Source organism: Colias philodice, chromosome 19, assembly GCF_061535455.1.
Source record: "Colias philodice isolate Cphi_HAF_F1 chromosome 19, ilColPhil1 Martin Lab GWU primary, whole genome shotgun sequence".
Classification (NCBI taxonomy): domain Eukaryota; kingdom Metazoa; phylum Arthropoda; class Insecta; order Lepidoptera; family Pieridae; genus Colias; species Colias philodice.
Genome location: NC_143104.1, coordinates 768,167 through 793,492, shown reverse-complemented (window position 1 = coordinate 793,492; position 25,326 = coordinate 768,167). Strand labels below are relative to the sequence as shown.

Sequence of the window (25,326 nt, the reverse complement as noted above, 5' to 3'; positions counted from 1 at the left end):
GTATCATCATTACATAATATTATGTATAAAACAAAGTCGCTTTCTCTGTCCCTATGTATGATTGAATCTTTAAAACTTCGCAACGGATTTCGATGCGGATTTTTTAAATAGATAGAGTGATTCTCGATGGAGGTTTAAGCATCTTATTTATGTATTAGGTTATAGACAAAGTGGACGAAGCCGCGGGTGGAAAGCAAGTTTAGTATAAAATGATAAACAAATATAAAGTACAAAACATAGGTACTTTATCAAAGTAAATGAAATTCTTCACAAGTAAGTACCCTACTTAGCGGCAAATACGTAATAATTCACAACTTTTGTATTTTATTAAGTAAGATTCCTTATATAGCTTTTTTATGAACCATTACCCAACAAAGCCTTAACTTAAACTTAATGAAGTCTCAAGTTACGAAGTTGCTATCGTACCCACTCCTGAATGTGATCCTTGAAACGCTTCAGACATACTTAAGTTTATGTTATCTTTGTATACTTTAAGTTTATGTTTGCGTATGATATAACTTCGGCTTCTCTTGTGCGAAATAATGAAGCTAAGAAAATAATTCACTTGATAATTAATCTTTTATTTGGTTTGATATGGTTTTAAAAGCACGGTTGTATACCTCATTTAAGTAATAAATCACGCTGCATCAGTAAATTCTATTTCTCCCCAGATTTAAAAAAAGTTTAAAAACCATCACTCTCTCCAATCTCTCTAAAAAAATAATTCAATAATAAATTCTAATACTTTTTCTACTGAACATTCCAAAAATCACTCATCAATGTCATAATGCATTATAAACGAATAAAAAATACGTTATAAGTTAAAAATACGTTAAACAACATCAGAAATGAAACCCATTTTCATTAAAACAAAGTCAGTAATCGACAATGGATAAACCCGATCCTTCAACGCACGTCATTTATTGAAAAGCCCATTTGTGAAGTGATTGATGATGCTTTCAGTATCTTTATATAGAGGGCTCTTAACAATAACGTTTTTAGGTATTTGGGTATATGGTGGGTGTCGATGCCGGTTCCGTTATGGGTACCGGTATCGGTATTTTTTATCTGTAATTTTGTGTTTGGAATTTTTTTGTACTTGATTTGTTGAATATAATTTGCAAAAACATTCGTCTTTCGACATTTTTAACGCACAATTTTTGTTATCTACAGTAAAATGATAATACATTACTATTCTATCTACAATATTACATGAATATATTTATCTGTTTGGAAACAGACAAATGGATGTCGTGATGAATGGCCTCTAGCCTGTCACTCTCCATTTATTAGCGTTTACTTAACAAAATTTGGATTCTATGAGCTTCTAGAATATTCTATTGTATGGAAAAGTTACTATTTAAGATAAAAGGCTTTCTAATAAAATTAAACCGATGTTTATATTTTACGTGAATATTTTAAACGCAAATGAATTTGGATAACATTTTATTCTCATACAATTTCTATCTAGACCATAGAAATCAAAATAACAAATCTAGACTTATTGTCTAATTTACCTAGTAAGTAATCTATTATATATTATAATATTATAAAACTGAAGAGGTTGTTTGTTTGAACGCGCTAATCTCAGGAACTACTGAACCGATTTGAAAAGAAGAAGGCTGGCGTGATGATATAATATAGCCTTGTATTATGTCATCGCGCTAGACCAACAGGATTTTTTTAATTTACTCGCAGTGGTCCGCACCACTGTGGGTAAAACCGCGGGGCACTGCTAGTTTATTATATTTTTAACGTAGAGCTAGTATCAATCAATTTAACATAGTGAACCACATGTTACCCCATATTACCATAGCGTGGTATTGACCACAGTCCACAAGTCAGCTGTCAGTGACGCGTGGATCGATACCACCTCACCCGTTTATTGATTCACTATTTTTAGCCGCTAGGGTGGAAAAACTAATAATACAGTGGTGAAAGTGCTTTTAAAGGGAACGTTATAAATGGAAGACTTTGAATAATAAAGTATAGCTGAATAAAACGGTGCATAAAATAAAAACAAAAAAAAATAGACTGACACGTGGAACCATGTTTTATTTTTATTTTGAAGTGTACTAGAGCTTGCTATGAAATCTCTATTGAAACATCGATAACATTAGGAGTATGATAATCGTATCTTACATAAGTTTATCGAAAACTTATTGATAGCTCACAGCCTTTATAGCTACAGTCTTTCTACAGCTATAATTTTAAATTAATAAAATGTTACATAATGATTTACTGTTCACATCCTTTTACAAATTGGGCTTATTTAGATGCCAATAAAAAAGAAAGCCTAGTTCATCATCATTTAATTGTATACAATTCCTTTATCTAAATTGCTTGGTCGAATCGAAATAAGCCAGTAATGAATATATTATATTTCATCAAATCCTTTATGGTCCTAAAAGTACTGAATAAATAAATATAGATACAGAATAAGCAGAAAAAGGTAGTGACATAAATTGGTCTAATGTATTATTCATGAGGGATGTGGTTTTTATTTTGTGTCAGGGACAATAAAGGACTTTCTAGGCCATATGTTAATTCCAATAAGCGACGAAAAGTTATAAGTCTTTTGGTATTAGCTTTTGTTGATAAACTTGAATATATTATGAACTCGCGGCTTTATCCCTTAAATCCATACTTATATTATAAATGCGAAAGTAACTCTGTCTGTCTGTCTGTTACTCAATCACACCTTAACTACTGAACCAATTTGCATGAAATTTGGTATAGAGATATTTTGATACCCGAGAAAGGACATAGGATAGGTTTTATCCCGGAAATCCTACGGGAACGGGTTTTTCTTTGAAAACGCGGGCGAAGCCGCGGGCGGAAAGCTAGTCTTTTCATAATTCTGACGTTATATAACGCTCTTTTATTTATGTATTTTCGAGTTTTGTATTCTTTATCACACTTGAAAGATAAGTAATATTATAAAGCCGCGTTTCTATCTGCAAGAAAACTTCCGCATGTCCGACAGTCTGTCTGACAGCAGCTTGCAAGTCCAAGGCCGCATTTCCACCTGCAAGTTGACTTGCAAGCTGCTGTCAGACGGACTGTCGGATATTTCCTGCGGAAGTTTTCTTGCAGATGGAAATTCGGCCTAATAATGATGGTTGATTGTCTCAATAAATTATACATTTATGTAAAGTACGATTTTGTTCATTTTACATTTTAAAAAGCCTTAATTTCACATACGAATATTCTGTACCCAAAACCGCACACAACGCTGCTGAAAGTGTACGTTTTAAAAATAGCCAGAATGTTAAAATTATGTACGAGTAAGCTCATAATATATTCAAAGTGTTTTGAAGCTATATCGCGTCAAAACGGAATATTTTACCACGAAATAGATACACCGTACATTTTTATTGCAAGCCCGAGGTGCTTTCTTGAGAAATTCTCGAATTTTGACTATGCTATTTTAAAATGTTTTACATTTGTAGTTTATTATATTATATCCTCGCTTTTTAGACTAATTTACATCCAGAATGTGTTACATGAATTTCTGAAATGAACCAAAGCTATGATGAAAAAAAGACGGGTTGCACTCCGGGAGTGCCGGCAGAAGTGAAAACGCGCGTAGTAGAGAGGGGATAGCTGTCTACTCTCCATCCGTCTTACGCTTTTTCGATCTGGTCACGTGTCCTGAGGCGAGTTTAAGATGTTATACCCATTACAGAAAAAGTGCTCAACGCCGCTAAAGAAGTTTTCACTTCAAATCCATACTAATATTATAAATGCAAAAGTAACTCTGTCTGTCTGTCTGTTACTCAATCACGCCTAAACTACTGAACCAATTTGCATGAAATTTGGTATGGAGATATTTTGATACCCGAGAAAGGACATAGGCTACCTTTTATTGCGAAATATGTACCACGGGCGAAGCCGGGGCGGACCTCTAGTTTTGAATAAAGATCAATTAATTATATGCAATTTAAAGTCGTCTGTATTAAACAGTGAAGAATGAAAGATATTATAAAAGCAACTAATTCCACCGAAAAATCCTAATAGCTTTTCACTGAAAATGGAAAATGTTTCACAAAAACTTTTATAAGCGCCAAAATTTCTAAAAACATTGAAATCGTTTTAAACTTTAACCTCCTCGGGGCTTGTAATTTTTGACCCTAAAAAGACGCCACCGCAAAGTTTAATATTCAAATGAACCCTTTAGGCTCCAAGTAAGCACTTGACTAAAAATATTCTTTTGTGAAGAGATTTGTTTTAAAGTCTTGCTTGAAATCACGCTTTTGTGAATAACTAGTTTTAGGTTTACTTAACCCCGTTTAAGTAACTTAAGTTATTTCTAAGTTATAACATGGCTTTCGTAGTGGCTTTTATATAAAAATATTTTATTAATTATAACAACAGAAATTGTTCTTACATCAATTGGGTTTAGTAATTAAATGAACAATGGTGATAGAAATTTATTCCAATTTTAATTATTTTTCTAATTTTCTCAACCCCGAAACACTGAAATAGTTTTATAAACTTATTCATGTTTTACATATATTTTTTGAGCAAATAACCTTTGCTTAATGTTTTGTTAAGCTATTAACCTACATCTTACCCTTACCAGCTATATCTTTTGTTGTAATTTGTATCTAAATGTAATGGAATATAAGGGCTAAATAAATAACCTATACATCTCCCTAACTAACCTGGTTGCGTAAGGGTTAGAGGTGACCTTTATTTTGACTGATAGAGACTAAGATTATGTGCGGAGAAGGTTGGAATAAAGCGAAAGAATAAATAATAAATAAACGTTAAAATACTTATTATAATTAACTAGCTGTGCAAAATCTAATAATTCTATAGTGTTATTCAGGTACACAAGCTACAATACTGCTAAGTTACATCTAAAAGCGTTCAGTGGTTTTTGCATGAAAATGTAAAAAACATAATAACAAAGTACAAACTTTCGAGTTTATGTATGATGTGCTAAATTCAGTTGGTTTAAATACATTTAATTTTTCCAAATTATTTTCTTTAAGTATCTCTATTTTTTATATCAAAGCTCGCTCCACGCTCTCCCTACCGCTTAAGCGACGTTATTCTGAATATCAGCCTAAACTTAGGGCGTGGTCAATATGTTGTATTTTTTAGGCTATGTGGGCGTTTTCTCAATTGATAGCTTGAATATGTGCAAATATTACGATTTAATAGAAATTCTATTACGTTATAAATAACTTCAATTTCTTATGGCTTTGTCTCGAAACATCCAACGAATAAAATTGATATTAATATTTAGGTAGTCTTATAGTATTCAAATGAGAAATTAGGTAAAAGAGGATTTTATATACAGGGTGTAATCAATAAGTGTGCACAGGCGATTATTCCGTTACTATTGCAGATATCAAAAAACTTTAAACTGATGATGGGCGTATTTGATGTAATTTTTTTGGATATTTCCCGTTTTATTTTTAAATAGTTAGAATTGTCATTTTACTCATTAGGTAAAGGGCTTTCGATATCAGTTTAAAGTTTTTTGATATCTGCAATACTTACGGAATAATCGCCTGTGCACACTTAACGATTACACCCTGTACAGGGTGCATTCCTATTGGTTTAACTATACAAATATGTACCTACTGAAAAATCAATTTTTCTATATTGCAAATTGTATTGTATCAGAAATTGTACTTAGCCAGATTAAAGCTAAGATTTATAAAACTAACCATTCATTTATTCCCCGATATATTATAATTTTATACTTTTACACCAAACAAAATATTTTATTTTCCACACGAAAACATATTTAACGCCTTGTTGGTCTTAATTATTAACAAGTGTAAAAACTGCAATTATACATTCAACAATGTTATAGATTAGTTAATGGAGTGAATCGGACAGTTCACGCGAAATTTTAATTAATTATAAGACGTGATAATTATGTTGTGTATTTCTGGTTGGCCAAAGATTTGTTTTTGTCGATCGTGTCTGGCTACAGGCAACACCTTTCCGTATAAGGTGAATGGATTGATTAATCTAAGCATAATAATTATATAAGTTTCTTTAATAATCATAATGAATTTTTAACACATTGAAAAATGGGTAATAACATTGTTGAGAAATCAACTTGACTTTTGACTAGGTTTAATTTTCAAGTCCCATTACAATATTAATAAGAGAAAAATATAGAAAACATATTTTATTTAGTATCTTACGTGATTTGGACCAAAATTTTATTTATTAAATAATTAGATGTTTAATGCATTTTTTATTATTAATTGCACGCCTCATAAGCGAAGCGTTGAGGTGGGTACTACTGGTACTTCGCGCAAAACATCTGATTTTTCAAACTTAAAATGTCTTTATGTATCATACATTGCACTTGTAAGATAATACATACACACACATATTAAGAAAAAACACTATTTTTAACGTTCATGATATTTTTGATGTCATTTTTGTTATTTAAACTAGATAAAAAACAGTTTAAAAAAGTTCTGTCTTGGACGTCCGTGTGTCTGTATGTGCGGATCCTTTTTCTTGTTAACACGATAGCGACCGAAATACTTTACTAATCGAGTCTTTTTTTTTCTCTTACGCTTGAGTATGCTCAGGAATAGAACCCTTTCATTTTTCAGGGTCTGATTCGATGTGGTTTAATTGTTATTAAATAAACAAAAATAATAATTAATAAATATTTATTAAAAAAAAATTATGAGGCGTGCACTTTTGGATTTTCCAAATTATTGTCTTCTTCTTCTTCTCTTAATTATTGGCTCCACCCAATAAGAAGGGACTTCATTATTAATTGTCTTTTTACCTACATGGATAAATTGACATACAGACCAACAATTAATTCCGTACATGCAAACTTTAACCGTACACATATATTTATAGTTCGTATACAATTTTATCCTATCCTATCTACAAACATATAAAAAACCCTCTCACAAATAACATAAATTGAAACCATCCATTTTGGTTAGAAAATAAATTGTACCTACCTATTTGGGCGTTTCATGAAATGGTTAAACGAGCACGTAATTCAGCGAAGTTAAAATAATGGTTATTAGGAAAATTATTGCGTAAAACGTTATGTAAATTGATACAACTGGGAAATATTAGCGAAAAGGCCATGAATTGCGTGTTTTAGAACTAAGTAACGTTATAAATGTGTCTCTTTATCGTGAAACTACTTATATTTTTGATAGAAGTGATAGATTGTTTTATTACAGAAAGTCCTACTAGTAATATTATAAATGCGAAAGTTTGTGAGGATGTGTGTATGTGTGTTTGTTACTCTTTCACGCAAATACTACTGAACCAATTACAATGAAATTTAGCACACATAATAGAGGGTAACTTGGATTAACAGATAGGATAGTTGTATCCCGGAAATCCCACAGGAACGGAAACTATGCGGGATTTTCTTTCGAAATGCCGCGGGCGAAAAGCTAGTACATTTATACCTACTTTTATTAGTAGTATACGTATCAATAATTAATGAACATTTAACAAAAACATTAATATAAAACTATCTGAAGAAATATGATATGAAATTTTGTGAAAATTTTGACTGCTTCTTTCTAAATTTACGTAATAAGTACTTTTTCAATCACACTGTATATTTTATTTAAGTAATCTTATATATAAAAATGAATCGCAAAATGTGTTGGTAAGCGCATAACTCGAGAACGGCTGAACCGATTTCGATAATTCTTTTTTTATTATATTCCTTGAAGTACGAGGATGGTTCTTATGTAGAGAAAACGTAAACATGTACCACGGGCGAAGCCGGGGCGGACCGCTAGTTTATTATAATAATTGAAAGTAACTACCCGTCTAATAAACAATTACTGACGTAACATGGCTAATTAACTTATAGGATTAATCTAGGTCCAGCCCTAGGTTACCTAGAACGGCAGGTGACCTAGTAATGGTCTAATGAAGGAATTAATGAATAATCCCAGGTTACACGTGTCCCTAATGATTATTTTAGTTATTATATGAGACATTTTAGGCTCCAATTTTGGCTAGCCATTTTAATAAAAGTCGTTATAGGTTTTATTATGTCTTGTTGGTTTAATGGTTTGTAGGGAAATAAGGTAATGAATTTGTGTGTTTATTTGAGTTGAAATTTTACAAGATCTGATTATGATCTATACATATAATAAAATCGTAGGAAAGTCAAAACTGTACATTGAATATTTTTTTAAAAGAATACATAATCCATGATCTATAATCGATATAGAAGCCAAAAACATAGTTTTTAGAATTTTTGTCTGTTTGTCTGTTTGTCTGTTTGTCTGTTTGTCTGTTTGTCTGTATGTTTGTCCAGGCTAATCTCGAAAAGTACTGCATAGATTGACTTCAAATTTTGCATGAATATTACTAACAGGTCGGGTGAGGCTTTTTTAAACATATTATCATGCTATCACCTCCGGGGGAGGAGCTGTGAACCTTTTTTTTTTCTTACGTATTCCGTGAATTACGACAGCGTACAATCTAAAGACTCATGTTTAAATGTTGGTTTCGGGTAAGCCATGCTATTATCTAGCTTTACACAATAAAAACTATGTCATTTACGTAATTTGGGCAGAGAATCAGTTTAATGAATTTATTAGTATACAAATTTGAAACAGCGCCATCTATGAGATTTCGTAAAAATCAAATCAATTTACATGATAACACTACTGAACACAATGTTAAAAATTAATAATTTAAATATAATTATGTTATTTATTTATTTATCTCTTTAACGCATATCTTCCCTTACCTATAAGGTGCGCTTATAATTCGTGTGAATATACTACATTTTTAAAAGTGAGGGTAGATGTTTATTATTTTAAGTCAAACTAGACACCATTACAGTTAATCTAATATTGATTGTGTTCATTGGTTACATCTATACATATAATAAAATCGTAGGAAAGTCAAAACTGTACATTGAATATTTTTTTAAAAGAATACATAATCCATGATCTATAATCGATATAGAAGCCAAAAACATAGTTTTTAGAATTTTTGTCTGTTTGTCTGTTTGTCTGTTTGTCTGTTTGTCTGTATGTTTGTCCAGGCTAATCTCGAAAAGTACTGCATAGATTGACTTCAAATTTTGCATGAATATTACTAACAGGTCGGGTGAGGCTTTTTTAAACATATTATCATGCTATCACCTCCGGGGGAGGAGCTGTGAACCTTTTTTTTTTCTTACGTATTCCGTGAATTACGACAGCGTACAATCTAAAGACTCATGTTTAAATGTTGGTTTCGGGTAAGCCATGCTATTATCTAGCTTTACACAATAAAAACTATGTCATTTACGTAATTTGGGCAGAGAATCAGTTTAATGAATTTATTAGTATACAAATTTGAAACAGCGCCATCTATGAGATTTCGTAAAAATCAAATCAATTTACATGATAACACTACTGAACACAATGTTAAAAATTAATAATTTAAATATAATTATGTTATTTATTTATTTATCTCTTTAACGCATATCTTCCCTTACCTATAAGGTGCGCTTATAATTCGTGTGAATATACTACATTTTTAAAAGTGAGGGTAGATGTTTATTATTTTAAGTCAAACTAGACACCATTACAGTTAATCTAATATTGATTGTGTTCATTGGTTACATTTTTAAAAATCTTCGTGTTTTAAAAATTCGATAACGAGGCGGGACTCGAACCAGCATTCTTTAGTGGTCGAAAATTTCTATTCTTTATAAATTTATTGTTTATGAATTTATATTTATAAACAATAATACAAAAAGGTTAGTTCGTTGATAATTATTATTCCTTCATCATTTACATGTTGTAAGTAAAAATATACTTTGACTGTTAATACTTTTGTTCAGTATTTACCTGTATGATTATTGCTTGGTAATTAATATATTTTCATGTCGTATACCTATCTAATTAAAAACATAAGTTTGATGTGAAACTAGCTGGATTTATTTTTACACACTCACAGTCTTATATTTTGTGTTAATGTTAAAATAGTATTAATAGTGTAAATCATAATATTTTTTCACAATTAAAAATATTTCTTTTTTTGATGGTGTTGGCATCGAATTCACAAAAAGTGAAGTTATGAGGACCGAATATGTAGCCGCCTCAACTTACGGAAACGAGAGTAACCTGCGTTGTCTGTTAGTTAATGTATAGTCGAATTTAACGTTACATGGAAATTGGCATCTAATTATATGTATAATACTTATATTAAATCTGTAGAGGTCAATTCTGTACATGAAATATATTTCCTAAATAACTATCACGAGGTGATTAGGGATCGACACTGACGCCAAAAATTTTTGTCCGTCTGTCTGTCTGTATAACCGTTATAGAAACAAAAACTACTCGACGGATTTAAACGAAACTTGGTACAATTATTTTTCATATTCGTGAGCAGAGCAGTAACTCCATTTTAAGCTTTCGTCGCGTGTGCAACCTTAAGGGTTAAAGCTACACAGAAATCAAGTATGAAAGAAATGTTCTCCATATTATATAAAAAATATCTCCCGACATCATAATTAATGTCTATCTTTTATGGTTGAGCTTAGGAGTTCAAAGCTTTCTGATTATATTTGTCTACTAGCTGTGCCCGCGACTTCGTCCGCGTGGAATAGTGACTATGGGACCTATGACCATGGGCTCAGGGTGGGGCAACAATAATTGTTTTTATTTTCATGCTTCCACTCCCACGCCCACTCCCAGGCCCATGCCAACGCCCACGCCCACTCCCCTTCACAATTGGTACCTACCAGATCAAAGCCAGGGTAAGCGCCCCACCCAGCCCCACCGTGGCTACGCCCATGCTGAATTACTACTTAACATACAATTATTGAGTAAATACGTACTACCATAAATAATTAAAAGAATTGTTATTAAAATTTCTTACTAAACTGAGCTGAAAAACTTACGTACCAAATTATTAAAGAAAATCAAGAAATGAAATGCCTAACCTATACCAAATAGTTACTACATAATATTGTAATTAAAAATTATGATTAGTATCATGGTTAGTATGTAATATCGAAAATCAAAAAAGAAATGCCTAACTAATTCTACGTAAAATTTCTTTTAAATTATGTCATATTATTTTTTAGGAACCAGGGGGGGAGAGGAGCAAATTCTATTTCCTTCCTTTCTTAAATTGATGTTTTTAATAATGTATGGTGTAGCCACTGATCAGCTTAATCGATACTCAATTTTTATCAAATCCAGCAACAAATCCAAATTAGATGTTTCCTGTCTCACGCACGTAACTAAAGGCTGAAGAGAGAGAGAGGGAGCACGTAACTTAACCGTTTAGACGAAGAAAAGTGTATAGAAAAAGGAATAAATAATTTCATAAACTTCCCAACGATCTTTAAAAATAAATTATTATATCATTTTTTTCATTCCCACTTTTACCCCTATGTAGGTATAATAAGTGGATGAACCGATTTCGATACAATTTATCTAAGAACCAGCGTCGGAAAATATGCTGCCTAACAAAAAAAAGCCGCATCTAATTCGGTTTACCTGTTAGCCAGCTACGGTGCCATAGACAGACACACACACACACACAGAAATACATAGCAGTCAAACACATAACACCCGTCTTTTTGCGTCGGGGGTTAAAAATATAATACGACATAATTTAAAGGACATTTTGTGTGGAAAATTTACCTATTAGAAGTAACCATAATGTTAATTTGACCCCGCCCCCCCTACTACCTCAGCTTATCCCCAAACCCTTGGGGAATTTTGATATGATCATCTGGACATGTAAAGGAATAACTGTAGCGTATAACAGATAAATTACGTTTTATCGTACACTGTACAGTGTACAATAGAATGCCTTAGCAAATGTTCGCCGTGATTACTTATAAATTGTCATAACTTTTTTATTTATGAACCGATTGACATGAAATAAACACTAACTGTTAAATGAAGATTACCACAATACATTAGTGAAAACCGCATCTAAATCGGATAAGCCGTTTCTGAGATTAGCGTGCACAAACATACATACAAACAGACAAAAAAAATTTTAACTACAGTTTTGGGTTCAAGATCGATTTAATAATATCACCTGCTAATTTTTTTCTACATATTTTCATTGTACAGACATCACTTTTCCACAATTTTATTATATGTATTGATGATGATGATGATTGATGATTATAACACTCTCAGTCCGTTTTAACTTAATTTTTATTTATTCGCATCAGTGCCACCTAAAAAATCTTTATATCGAAATTCGAGCAAAGCTAAGAAAATGAGAAATAAGAGTTCTCAAGGATCGTTAGAGGTAAGAGGCTTACTATTGACCGAAAACAACATATTGTGTTATGCCGAGAACCTGAAACCGCTTCACAACGAGAATTGCGGCTCACAGCTGACCGCGAACGGCATGTACTATCCTGTGAGACCGAAACCTTCACTGAGAGGGTATAACGTCTCACAGCTGATCGCAAATGGCATATTTTATCTCGATAATCTGAAACTTTTACTCAATATGAAGACCGATTGACAAATGATAGGGTGCACCATAATATTATTCGATCTCTTGAAGATGAACATGAGCATAAGCAATGACTAGAGTAGGGACGCGAATATTACCATTATTTAAGACAAGATTATTTGAGACAAGTACGATTAATAAGTTTGTTTAATGAAAGATTAAGAATTGAAACTATTTGGTCTCTTGAAACGGACGAATAGCGAGAGGCCCGTCTTACTGTAGACAGATTTCGACAGTCTTAATGACTTAAGAGGTAAACATAGAAGATCAATCTACGAATTCGGTGGTGTGGTCCGACAAATATAAAAGTGGGTTGGCTTATAACCTCACAATTGATTACAGATCATCTTCTGTATAGGCGATATTAACGTAGTATGTTCTTTTTGTAATGCTTTAAAGAGGAGTAAGGAGTCGGCTTTCGTTTGAAGATACACCAGAACCTTTGAAATCACTACTTTTAGAGGAACATGTGCAATCTAAACAGTTCTTAGACAATATTCGCTCTTATAGTAGTGCGTTTTAAATTATCCTTTGGTGCTCAACAATTATCAGAGGATCCTTTCATGCTTACTTTTAAGATACAAGGTCAAGTTTATCATTTGATAGGATCCCTTTTGCCTGAAGGCCAACCTAAGTTTCTTCAAATATATTTTGTATTCGACTACAACGAATAGTCGAATACAAGAAATCAATATTTCTCGAATTTAAAATATTACAATTTTTCCTACAGTAGGGCGACGAATGTATTTTCGCATAGTAACGGAGGGGAACTCGCGGGGGGTCAAGTGACGCGGGCCACGTACCACAAACATGCTTAGTTTGTTGTACCGAGCGCGAAAGAAAGTCATCGTGTTTTTAGTAAAATTACTATGTAAACTAACGTAATTTAATACTTAGGTACATATTATATAATGATGCGCTCAAACTGTTAATCTACATTTAATTTAGATTATTATTTGAATTCCTAAGTAATGTAGAATTTAAATCAAATTCACTCATGTTTTCCTCAGATTTTCGATGTCCTCCGATTTTAAGATTTTCTTATCAGAGTATTCAATTTTAATGTAGTTTATTTTTATAAGAGACAATTAAGAACATTCAAAAATAAAGTGTCACGTATTTTTTTTAAACGACGAATGACGAAAAACGACGTAATCGCGGACGAAGTCGCGGGCAACAGCTAGTTTATTAATAATTCTACAACGGCACAACTACTACAATATGGTTGTTTGAATAACAATTGAATAATTTGAATAAAAATAAAACGGAACGTGCTTAATTTTGTGAAATAAAATAAAGGCGTGGGCTTTATTTACAAGAGCTTTAAATACTTATAATTTAATCTAAATTAAATTACTCGAAGTTACCAATATCTGCTTGAGTTAAGACTACCAATGAAGTGCTCATGTATCAACTCAACTTGAGACGTCGAACTCAAAATCAACTTAAATATAAATAGACCGGGAGATACTGACACAAAATTTCGAGTCATTTGTAACAGGATGGCGGTTCTACAGGGTTCTTAGTACGCAATGACAAAAAGAAAAATGATGGTGTGAACGCTGGTACCGGCGGCTTAGTCGCGTGGGCGTTAGTCGAACTCATCGGAAAATAGCGAAAGTCAAACGATTTGTAACAGTATGGCACTTATTTCTCCTGTAAGTTTGAGGATCAACGAATATAAATACAAAATTTCAAAGATCTAGGTGTTGGAAATCTTCACTTATATAAATTAATAATAAATTTATTTTTCAAGTATGACAGCACTTTTTCCCCCTACTAGAAGTATGGCAAATATAATAATGGTCACATTTTATCAAATACTCTCCAAAAAGCCAAATGCAATACTGGTACAAAAAGATAGGCGAAATAAAAAAAATTTGCAGATTTTCGGCGGTATGGCGACCATTTGGAATCGTCCGAAAAGTATGGCATGGCGATTTTCGTAAATGGCTGCACGACGATGGTTACCTGTGCAAAAGTTAGCTTGGTACAAATGGTTGAATAATTGTTTTTTTTAAATCAACACATTCGCGTCGGTATGGCGGGCTGTAAGTCATACCGGAAAAGTATGGCATGACACTACCGCCTACTTCTTTTTTATGGGCTATCGGTAAATTCTAAAATTTTTGTGTTACAAATCGTTTGACTTTCGCTATTTTTCCGACGAGTTCGACTAACGCCCACGCGACTAACCCACCGGTACCAGCGTTCACACCATCATTTTTATTTTTGTCATTGCGTACTAAGACCCCTGTAGAACCGCCATCCTGTTACAAATGACTCGAAATTTTGTGTCAGTATCTCCCGGTCTAAAACTAAAATCTTTTTATGAAGCTTTAAACGGTACTCAAAAACAATTACACAATTGAGACACACTTCAACGAGCGATACAAAACAAAAATACATGACCCGTTCGACCCTCAAAATCTTTCTCAAGCCCTAGAATATCTACAGTAATGAGTCCAGCCCCTGTACCATGTTATTTTAAAACAGTATTATTTCCACCGTGGAACAATGACAGCGCTATATAGGTCGTCTAGCGCCGTCCCATTCTCCCACTGGCAATAATACTGCTTAAGATGTCATGGTACAGGGTAGAAGTTGAATAATACAGAGGGACCGGCACGTCTGCCTGACCTCAGCTCGAGGAGGCCTTGTGTTAGAGCTATTGTTTTACTCTCTTCAGAGCTGTATAATAAATTAAAGCATAGCCTGTTATCGAGGCTTAATTGGAGATAAGAAATTAATGTCTCTTTGCGCAGTTCTGCACTGCATTAGTATCGAAAAAAAAACGACGATATTCAAGCATTAGCATGACTGCAATATTTTTTATAATCTTTCAAAGGTTTAAATCTATTCTTTCATTTTCAAGTTTTCTAAAAACTTGTTTTACTGAACAATTTAAAAAATTACTGTAAAAATCGGACGTCACTTGTCTTAAACGTAACACATTCGTTATTCCATCAAAAATTATTTTTGAGATACACAATTATTTTGCGAAATATATTTCATGCAAATTATTTCATTAAAAATATTTTTTAAAACTACCCGCAAATAAAGTAAATTTTTCCAGATACCCTCATCAGTTTTCATTTAACCTAGTTTACTACAATGCAGTCGCCACAATACTCAACACCTATTCATTAAAACCGCCTTTTCATATTATATCCACTTTGATTACTTTTAAATGAGAATTTTATTTTTACAGTCAAAATTACAGAAATATTATTTTATAATTATTTTTCGTGGAAATTAAAATATCGTACTATTTTTTAAATAATTGTAGCGATAACATTTTATGTCAATTAAAAATCAGAGAACTAATTTTTTCCTTCTCCTTTTTGAATATTATAAATAACGTTAATAAGTACAGCTAAAATATTATTAATTGAAGGAAAAGACAGGTTTATTCGGTTTATTTATTCCGTCTTAATATATTAATACACTAGCTTTCCGCCCGCGGCTTCGCCCGCATTTTCAAAGATAAACCCGCATAGTTCCCGTTCCCGTGGGATTTCCAGGATAAAACCTATCCTATGTGTTAATCCAAGTTATTCTCTATATGTGTGCTAAAATTCATTGTAATCGGTTCAGTAGTTTTTGCGTGAAAGTGTAACAAACATCCATACAAACTTTCACATTTATAATATTAATAGGATAATCCAATTTAAGATTCGTAAGAATTCCCTAACAACAAAGTTATTCCTTTATTTATGGCTTATTGTGGAATGAAAAATAATGAGTCAAATATTAATAAAACACAGGTATGGTTGCGCAGACATCTTTAATTACAGTGTAAGGAAAGTACACACATGGCGCCAGTTTGCACAGAGACAATATTTTGTTACCACAGATAAACAATAAATTTTACAAATATTATTATTATACCGATATTATACTTACCTACTGAAATCACAGATTATACTAACATTTAACCTAATCCCATAAAATGGCAAAACAACAATTTCAAATTCAATTCAAACCGTTATATTCCTGGAATAAACGAGAATGTTCTGGAACACCGTTGCCATGGCAACTTCCCTTGAGGATGTAATAACGGAGATTGTCCCGGAGCGATAAAACTCTATATTTATTGTAGCTTGAGGCGTAGTTTGAACTCAAGTAGCTTCTTGATAACTTGTACAATGGATTGACCAATTGTGTCATACATTTTATGTTTTACAAGCTGAAACTTGGGTTGATTATTATTATAATAATGGGTGGGTTAAAAGTATTTCAAATAATTGGTTTGACTTCGGTAACTTCTATGTTGAATGTATTACATATATTATTATGTGACAAATTACGTTCCATTTATTGAGTTTATATTTTGTATTTGGACGATTAGTTTTAACTGAAAAGAGTTTATATCAATTAACCGTATTGAGAGATTTGCGGTGAATATTGAAAAGATAATAATAGTTTGTATTTTAAAATAAATAAATAAGATACATGAAACACGCAACCAATTCAAACACGTTATTTTGGTGACGATTCGGGTACACCAAAAACGTTTAATTATTTTAAATAAGCTTACAGAATGCACTTTATTTACTCGTAGGTATTACAAAATGAAACCTTCACTTTGGGTCTTTGGTGTTTAATTAAACATTACTAACATCTACGTACACGGTACAGCGTATTTCATTGAGTTATTTCTAAGTTCGTGTTCAAAGCAAAAGAGACGTTATTGCTTAACAATCAAGATTCATTACCCATTGAATACATATTAACTTTTGTTTCAGGCCTGCTATCATGGGATTCTGGCGAACACCAGGTCGACTTGGAGAAGGAACTGGCTACCCTCACGGCGCAGGCACCCGAGGGGGAGGAAGCCAGATATGGTATGTATACGTATTTAATAATATATTTTAAAGAATTTTATGAATATTTGAAGAACTCGCTAATGTAAATCAAACAACACGGCTGCAAATCCCCCGATGTGATCAGTTTTCTTCGATTTTCAAAATGTTTGGGGCATACAAGTTTATAAGGTAACCGTAATTAATAAAAGTTGATCAAAAAAAAATTAATAGATCCATCCATATTACACATAATAATTAAATTTGACACATCTGTAGTTACTCGACAAATAGCAAGCAGTTAAAAAATCGAAGTGTTTATTCGATTTTCTTATCAGAAGAGGTTTGAATTACCTTTGATATTAATTGATCTTTTCAGTAAAATCACGATACAATTTTCTACCTTTTTTTTACTTTTTAATTCGTTTAAGTAATAATCCCAAATCCTAAAAACCTCATTAGAATACATAATAAAGGCAAACGAAAATTATTCTCCCTTTGAACCCAAATCTCAGAGTTTTCGTAATATACTTACAAGGGTAAAAACCTTACTTGAGATCGCTTAATTATGTACAAGTTACTCGGGAAAATCGGATTATCCTCATTTTCTTAGTACGAAAAATGGATTAAACTACTCTTAAACATTAAGGGACCAAACAGCTATATATAATTTTATGTTGTGCGTTTTAGACCGATACAATTCGTACTTAACTACTTAATTTACGAATTGGTATTATTGTTTTTTAAATCAAGTAGGTATTTAAAAATGAGCAAATAATACGTGTCATTTCGTGAACTAAATTCAATTCAACTTTTTTTCAATTTAAAATGCTTTATAAATTTCCTTCAAAGCTTTGGGTATATGAAAAAAAAATAATGACGAACCTTCGCCATTTTAACAATAATTATTGACAAGCGATAAAGTATACTAATTAATTTCAGACATTATAATTATCCAGTATAACAGTAAATATATAGTAGGTACTAAACAATTCTATTTGCATTACCATCCCTCCGTATAAACAAGGCAAGATAAACAGAATTTATTTTAGGTATTCACGAAATATCTCAGACTAGTTCAGTGAGCTTGAAATTTATCTCAACGCTCCAGTTATGTAAGATGAATGGCTCTTTTGTTCAATATTCTCTACACTTTAGACGATAAATCCGCTTAATTTTTTGGAAAAAAACCAGCTGGAAATATTACGATAAACAGGTAAGAAAAAATGTTACATTTTTTGGGAGATAAACGTCTTAGAGATTATACGCCTTTAGTTGTAAGTATATAAATTAAACATTTTTGTACAATTCACAATACTGTGTCAGAATTCTAACAGATTTCTACTTATTTATAATAACGTTACTAAAAAATTAAACATGAAAGAATATGTTTCACACTTTTAACTCTAAATCCAGAGAGTAACCAACGTTGAAATTTAAATTGCGCAGCGAATATTATGAAATTCTTTACCAAAGACTGGATGACGAAAAATGTGGAAAAAATTCAAACCTACGTGTGCCGCGACACTCGACGTTCACGAAATGTCACGATTTAACTGAAAATGTTTGAAGCCTTTGCGACGTAAGGCTGTCAAAGTTGTTTATAATTAAAGGAGATTTCTTTCTTTACGATACTTTAAACGTGTAACTTTCTATAATTAGAATTTACAAAGAGAATTTGGTCCATTGAAAAGTTACATTTGGGGTCGCATTTTTTAGAGGACGCAATTTTATTTTTTTGATGTGTAGGGGGGGTCAGTGTGAAGCTATCACCAAGTTTGTGGGGTCGCCACCCTTGTCCCACGGCCGCCATCTTGAAAATAGCGGTTGAAATGGTTTTTACGATATATCACTTAAACTATTTATCTGATAATAAAACAATGTTAACATTATTCGTTGCAAATTAAATTCTCTACAACTCAGGTTCAGTAACTTTTTGTCGTAGAACTATAAACAAAAAAGTTATAAGCGAAAATGTTCAGAAATTAGAGATGTTTATATTTTTCAATAAAACTTTTTTTTTATAAGTTTACGAAGAAATTATATCAGACCATTTTTGTAGATTGTTTTTTGTAGAACAACTTTTATTTACAACATTTTTTCATTAAGTAAATAGCTAAGGTTTTACAGCCATCCGAAATGAGTACTATTTTAAGTACTCTTTACTATACAGAATACGATCATATTATGTGTGTACTAATAATAATTTGTCACCAGTAATTATTTTATTTTTGTTATAATAATATTTTTAATAATTAATTTTACAATATTATTAATAATTAATTATTGAATCTTTTCCCCACAACCCAGGAGGTAGAGTCTGGAAGTGCGTTTTTTTTTACGTCGAAAAGCAGGGCTGAAATGTTCTGCAGTGTGCATGGAAGCACACATGTTGTGGAGTCTGGGAAAAGAGTTACTACTGAAAAATAGTACTCACTTCTGAGCGCTGTAAAACCTTAGCTATTGACGTAATGAAAAAATGTTGTATATAAAAGTTGTTCCTCGAAAAACAATCTACAAAAATAGTCTTATATCATTTCTTCGTAAAATGATAAAAAAAAGTTTTATTGAAAAATATAAATAGCTCTAATTTCTGAACATTTTCGCTGATAACTTTTTTATTTATAGTTCTACGACAAAAATTTACTGAATCAAAGTTGTAGAGAATTTGATTTGCAACAAATAATGTTAAAATTGTTTTATTATCAGATAAATAGTTAAAGAGATATATCGTTAAAACCATTTCAACCGCTATTTTCAAGATGGCGGCCATGGGACAAGGGTGGCGACCCCACAAACTTGGTTTTAGCTTCACACTGACCCCCCCTACACATCAAAAAAATAAAATTGCGTCCTCTAAAAAACTCAAGGTCAGGCCTAAAAAATGTAACATTTCAATGGATCAATTATATATCGTCAACATCATCATCATTCCAGCCTTTCAGGACGTCCACTGCAAGACGTTAAGGTGATGAATTAATTTTTCTAACATTTACGGCCCTTTTCAAACCTTCGTAATTTTTATATTATTAAAGTTGTCGTGATGAAAATTCTTGACAAGAAAGTTCAATAGTAACACAATACGTCTACCGTTTTAGAAACATGATTCCATGATATTTTCTCGATAGAAAAAAAATACAAAGTTCTCATTGTTATTTTTTTATAATCTCTGGCATCTTCAAAATAACAAACGTAAAGTTACGACTTTTTGGATATTAACTATAAAATATACAACCTATACGTCTACCGATTTAGAATTTTGAAATATGCGATGGTTTTGAAATAAACAAGAAATACTTGAAATTAGCGCGCGACCAGCCAATATAGCGAGAGCCGCCCTGTACCTTCCTACCCCGATCGCTGCACGAGTCATTCCCGCTACGGCCGTCACACGGGGAACTTGTGTCGCTCGCGCAATCGTAAAAAAGGGTGACAACACGATAAGACAAAATGGGGACAATAAAGAAAATAAGAAGAAGAAACATAAAGGTTGGAGAAAAAAGAATGCTTACAATTGGAACAAATTAATGAAGAAGTTGGTTTTATTTTAAATTTGATGATACATACTTGTATTATAGACGATGTTTGATATGTACCCCTGTTTTAAGTACATAACGAATGTGTAAGATTTTTTTCATTTATAGCATAGATAATCTTTTCAGAAATCCGGAATCCAGAAGGAAAATAAACCCACTGATTGTTCACAATGTGAACCCACTCCTTCGTAAGTACCTTTATTCAGTCAAAAATGTATGTTATCAACGTTCTACTGGTTTTATCGCATGATTCCATTTTTAGCAAAAAGCAACAAAGTGCAAAGAAATAAAAAATCATGGTGAACTTAGTGGAAGTATGGCGGACGTGATATGGAACAGGAGCTCATTGGAGTAGTATTATATTTAAAAAAAATACGAAAAAATTTCAAGAATTACATTTCTTAGTAGGTGGTAGATAAGTATGTTGTTTAAAGAATTTGATGTTGATATTTATTTCATTTATACTTACTACACCTGTGCGGGAAATTGCTTAGTACTAAAACAGGTTTATATTCATAGACTGGGGTAGAAGCCTTTGAAAATAATGAAAAGATAAAAAAATCGCAGTCGGATGAAACCCATTAGAAAAGGAGGGGAATATGATAAAAATGTAAGGAAAAATAAATTACGGTCAATCCGAGTTCGGGAAGCGGGAGAGGGGAGCTTTTAAGAGAAAAAAATGGTTTCTCTCGATTTCCGATAAAACTACAAGTCCTATAGAAAAAAGTTCAATGGCAAAGTTGTAGGTAATTAAAAGTTCTACAACTTTTGTATTCACAATTTTTTCACATAACCTAAAAATTTAGGTGAAAAATTCAAAAAACCAAGTTTTTGGTCTTTTATTTCTATCTACTTCAAAATTTATTTTTTTTCTACGAAATTTGGTGGAAACTTACTTTATTATGTCCCAAATACACTGTAATTTATTTGATTGAAAATATTTATTTTTTCGCCTTATTTTGAACTAGCTGTTGCCCGCGACTTCGTCCGCGATTACGTCGTTTTTCGTCATTCGTCGTTTAAAAAAAATACGTGACACTTTATTTTTGAATGTTCTTAATTGTCTCTTATAAAAATAAACTACATTAAAATTGAATACTCTGATAAGAAAATCTTAAAATCGGAGGACATCGAAAATCTGAGGAAAACATGAGTGAATTTGATTTAAATTCTACATTACTTAGGAATTCAAATAATAATCTAAATTAAATGTAGATTAACAGTTTGAGCGCATCATTATATAATATGTACCTAAGTATTAAATTACGTTAGTTTACATAGTAATTTTACTAAAAACACGATGACTTTCTTTCGCGCTCGGTACAACAAACTAAGCATGTTTGTGGTACGTGGCCCGCGTCACTTGACCCCCCGCGAGTTCCCCTCCGTTACTATGCGAAAATACATTCGTCGCCCTACTGTAGGAAAAATTGTAATATTTTAAATTCGAGAAATATTGATTTCTTGTATTCGACTATTCGTTGTAGTCGAATACAAAATATATTTGAAGAAACTTAGGTTGGCCTTCAAGCAAAAGGGATCCTATCAAATGATAAACTTGACCTTGTATCTTAAAAGTAAGCATGAAAGGATCCTCTGATAATTGTTGAGCACCAAAGGATAATTTAAAACGCACTACTATAAGAGCGAATATTGTCTAAGAACTGTTTAGATTGCACATGTTCCTCTAAAAGTAGTGATTTCAAAGGTTCTGGTGTATCTTCAAACGAAAGCCGACTCCTTACTCCTCTTTAAAGCATTACAAAAAGAACATACTACGTTAATATCGCCTATACAGAAGATGATCTGTAATCAATTGTGAGGTTATAAGCCAACCCACTTTTATATTTGTCGGACCACACCACCGAATTCGTAGATTGATCTTCTATGTTTACCTCTTAAGTCATTAAGACTGTCGAAATCTGTCTACAGTAAGACGGGCCTCTCGCTATTCGTCCGTTTCAAGAGACCAAATAGTTTCAATTCTTAATCTTTCATTAAACAAACTTATTAATCGTACTTGTCTCAAATAATCTTGTCTTAAATAATGGTAATATTCGCGTCCCTACTCTAGTCATTGCTTATGCTCATGTTCATCTTCAAGAGATCGAATAATATTATGGTGCACCCTATCATTTGTCAATCGGTCTTCATATTGAGTAAAAGTTTCAGATTATCGAGATAAAATATGCCATTTGCGATCAGCTGTGAGACGTTATACCCTCTCAGTGAAGGTTTCGGTCTCACAGGATAGTACATGCCGTTCGCGGTCAGCTGTGAGCCGCAATTCTCGTTGTGAAGCGGTTTCAGGTTCTCGGCATAACACAATATGTTGTTTTCGGTCAATAGTAAGCCTCTTACCTCTAACGATCCTTGAGAACTCTTATTTCTCATTTTCTTAGCTTTGCTCGAATTTCGATATAAAGATTTTTTAGGTGGCACTGATGCGAGTAAATAAAAATTAAGTTAAAACGGACTGAGAGTGTTATAATCATCAATCATCATCATCATCAATACATATAATAAAATTGTGGAAAAGCGATGTCTGTACAATGAAAATATGTAGAAAAAAATTAGCAGGTGTTATTATTAAATCGATCTTGAACCCAAAACTGTAGTTAACATTTTTTTTGTCTGTTTGTCTGTATGTTTGTGCACGCTAATCTCAGAAACGGCTTATCCGATTTAGATGCGGTTTTCACTAATGTATTGTGGTAATCTTCATTTAACAGTTAGTGTTTATTTCATGTCAATCGGTTCATAAATAAAAAAGTTATGACAATTTATAAGTAATCACGGCGAACATTTGCTAAGGCATTCTATTGTACACTGTACAGTGTACGATAAAACGTAATTTATCTGTTATACGCTACAGTTATTCCTTTACATGTCCAGATGATCATATCAAAATTCCCCAAGGGTTTGGGGGTAAGCTGAGGTAGTAGGCGGGGCGGGGTCAAATTAACATTATGGTTACTTCTAATAGGTAAATTTTCCACACAAAATGTCCTTTAAATTATGTCGTATTATATTTTTAACCCCCGACGCAAAAAGACGGGTGTTATGTGTTTGACTGCTATGTATTTCTGTTTGTGTGTGTGTGTCTGTCTATGGCACCGTAGCTGGCTAACAGGTAAACCGAATTAGATGCGGCTTTTTTTTGTTAGGCAGCATATTTTCCGACGCTGGTTCTTAGATAAATTGTATCGAAATCGGTTCATCCACTTATTATACCTACATAGGGGTAAAAGTGGGAATGAAAAAAATGATATAATAATTTATTTTTAAAGATCGTTGGGAAGTTTATGAAATTATTTATTCCTTTTTCTATACACTTTTCTTCGTCTAAACGGTTAAGTTACGTACTCCCTCTCTCTCTCTTCAGCCTTTAGTTACGTGCGTGAGACAGGAAACATCTAATTTGGATTTGTTGCTGGATTTGATAAAAATTGAGTATCGATTAAGCTGATCAGTGGCTACACCATACATTATTAAAAACATCCATTTAAGAAAGGAAGGAAATAGAATTTGCTCCTCTCCCCCCCTGGTTCCTAAAAAATAATATGACATAATTTAAAAGAAATTTTACGTAGAATTAGTTAGGCATTTCTTTTTTTATTTTCGATATTACATACTAATCATAATTTTTAATTACAATATTATGTAGTAACTATTTGGTATAGGTTAGGCATTTCATTTCTTGATTTTCTTTAATAAGTTGGTACGTAAGTTTTTTAGCTCAGTTTAGTAAGAAATTTTAATAACAATTCTTTTAATTATTTATGGTAGTACGTATTTACTCAATAATTGTATGTTAAGTAGTAATTCAGCATGGGCGTAGCCACGGTGGGGCTGGGTGGGGCGCTTACCCTGGCTTTGATCTGGTAGGTACCAATTGTGAAGGGGAGTGGGCGTGGGCGTTGGCATGGGCCTGGGAGTGGGCGTGGGAGTGGAAGCATGAAAATAAAAACAATTATTGTTGCCCCACCCTGAGCCCATGGTCATAGGTCCCATAGTCACTATTCCACGCGGACGAAGTCGCGGGCACAGCTAGTAGACAAATATAATCAGAAAGCTTTGAACTCCTAAGCTCAACCATAAAAGATAGACATTAATTATGATGTCGGGAGATATTTTTTATATAATATGGAGAACATTTCTTTCATACTTGATTTCTGTGTAGCTTTAACCCTTGAGGTTGCACACGCGACGAAAGCTTAAAATGGAGTTACTGCTCTGCTCAAGAATATGAAAAATAATTGTACCAAGTTTCGTTTAAATCCGTCGAGTAGTTTTTGTTTCTATAACGGTTATACAGACAGACAGACGGACAAAAATTTTTGGCGTCAGTGTCGATCCCTAATCACCTCGTGATAGTTATTTAGGAAATATATTTCATGTACAGAATTGACCTCTACAGATTTAATATAAGTATTATACATATAATTAGATGCCAATTTCCATGTAACGTTAAATTCGACTATACAATAACTAACAGACAACGCAGGTTA

At 32.6% G+C, this 25,326-nt stretch overlaps 1 protein-coding gene across 1 annotated transcript in view; it reads left to right on the top strand.

Annotated features, from left to right (window-relative positions):
* The window catches only part of LOC149479704 (uncharacterized), a 126,208-nt gene that overhangs the window by 55,027 nt on the left and 45,855 nt on the right, over positions 1 to 25,326 (top strand). Inside the window, exon 2 of the mRNA XM_089707631.1 lies at positions 17,223 to 17,321. Coding sequence (XP_089563757.1) covers positions 17,223 to 17,321 — 99 coding nt within the window. The remainder of the gene's footprint in view (positions 1 to 17,222; positions 17,322 to 25,326) is intronic.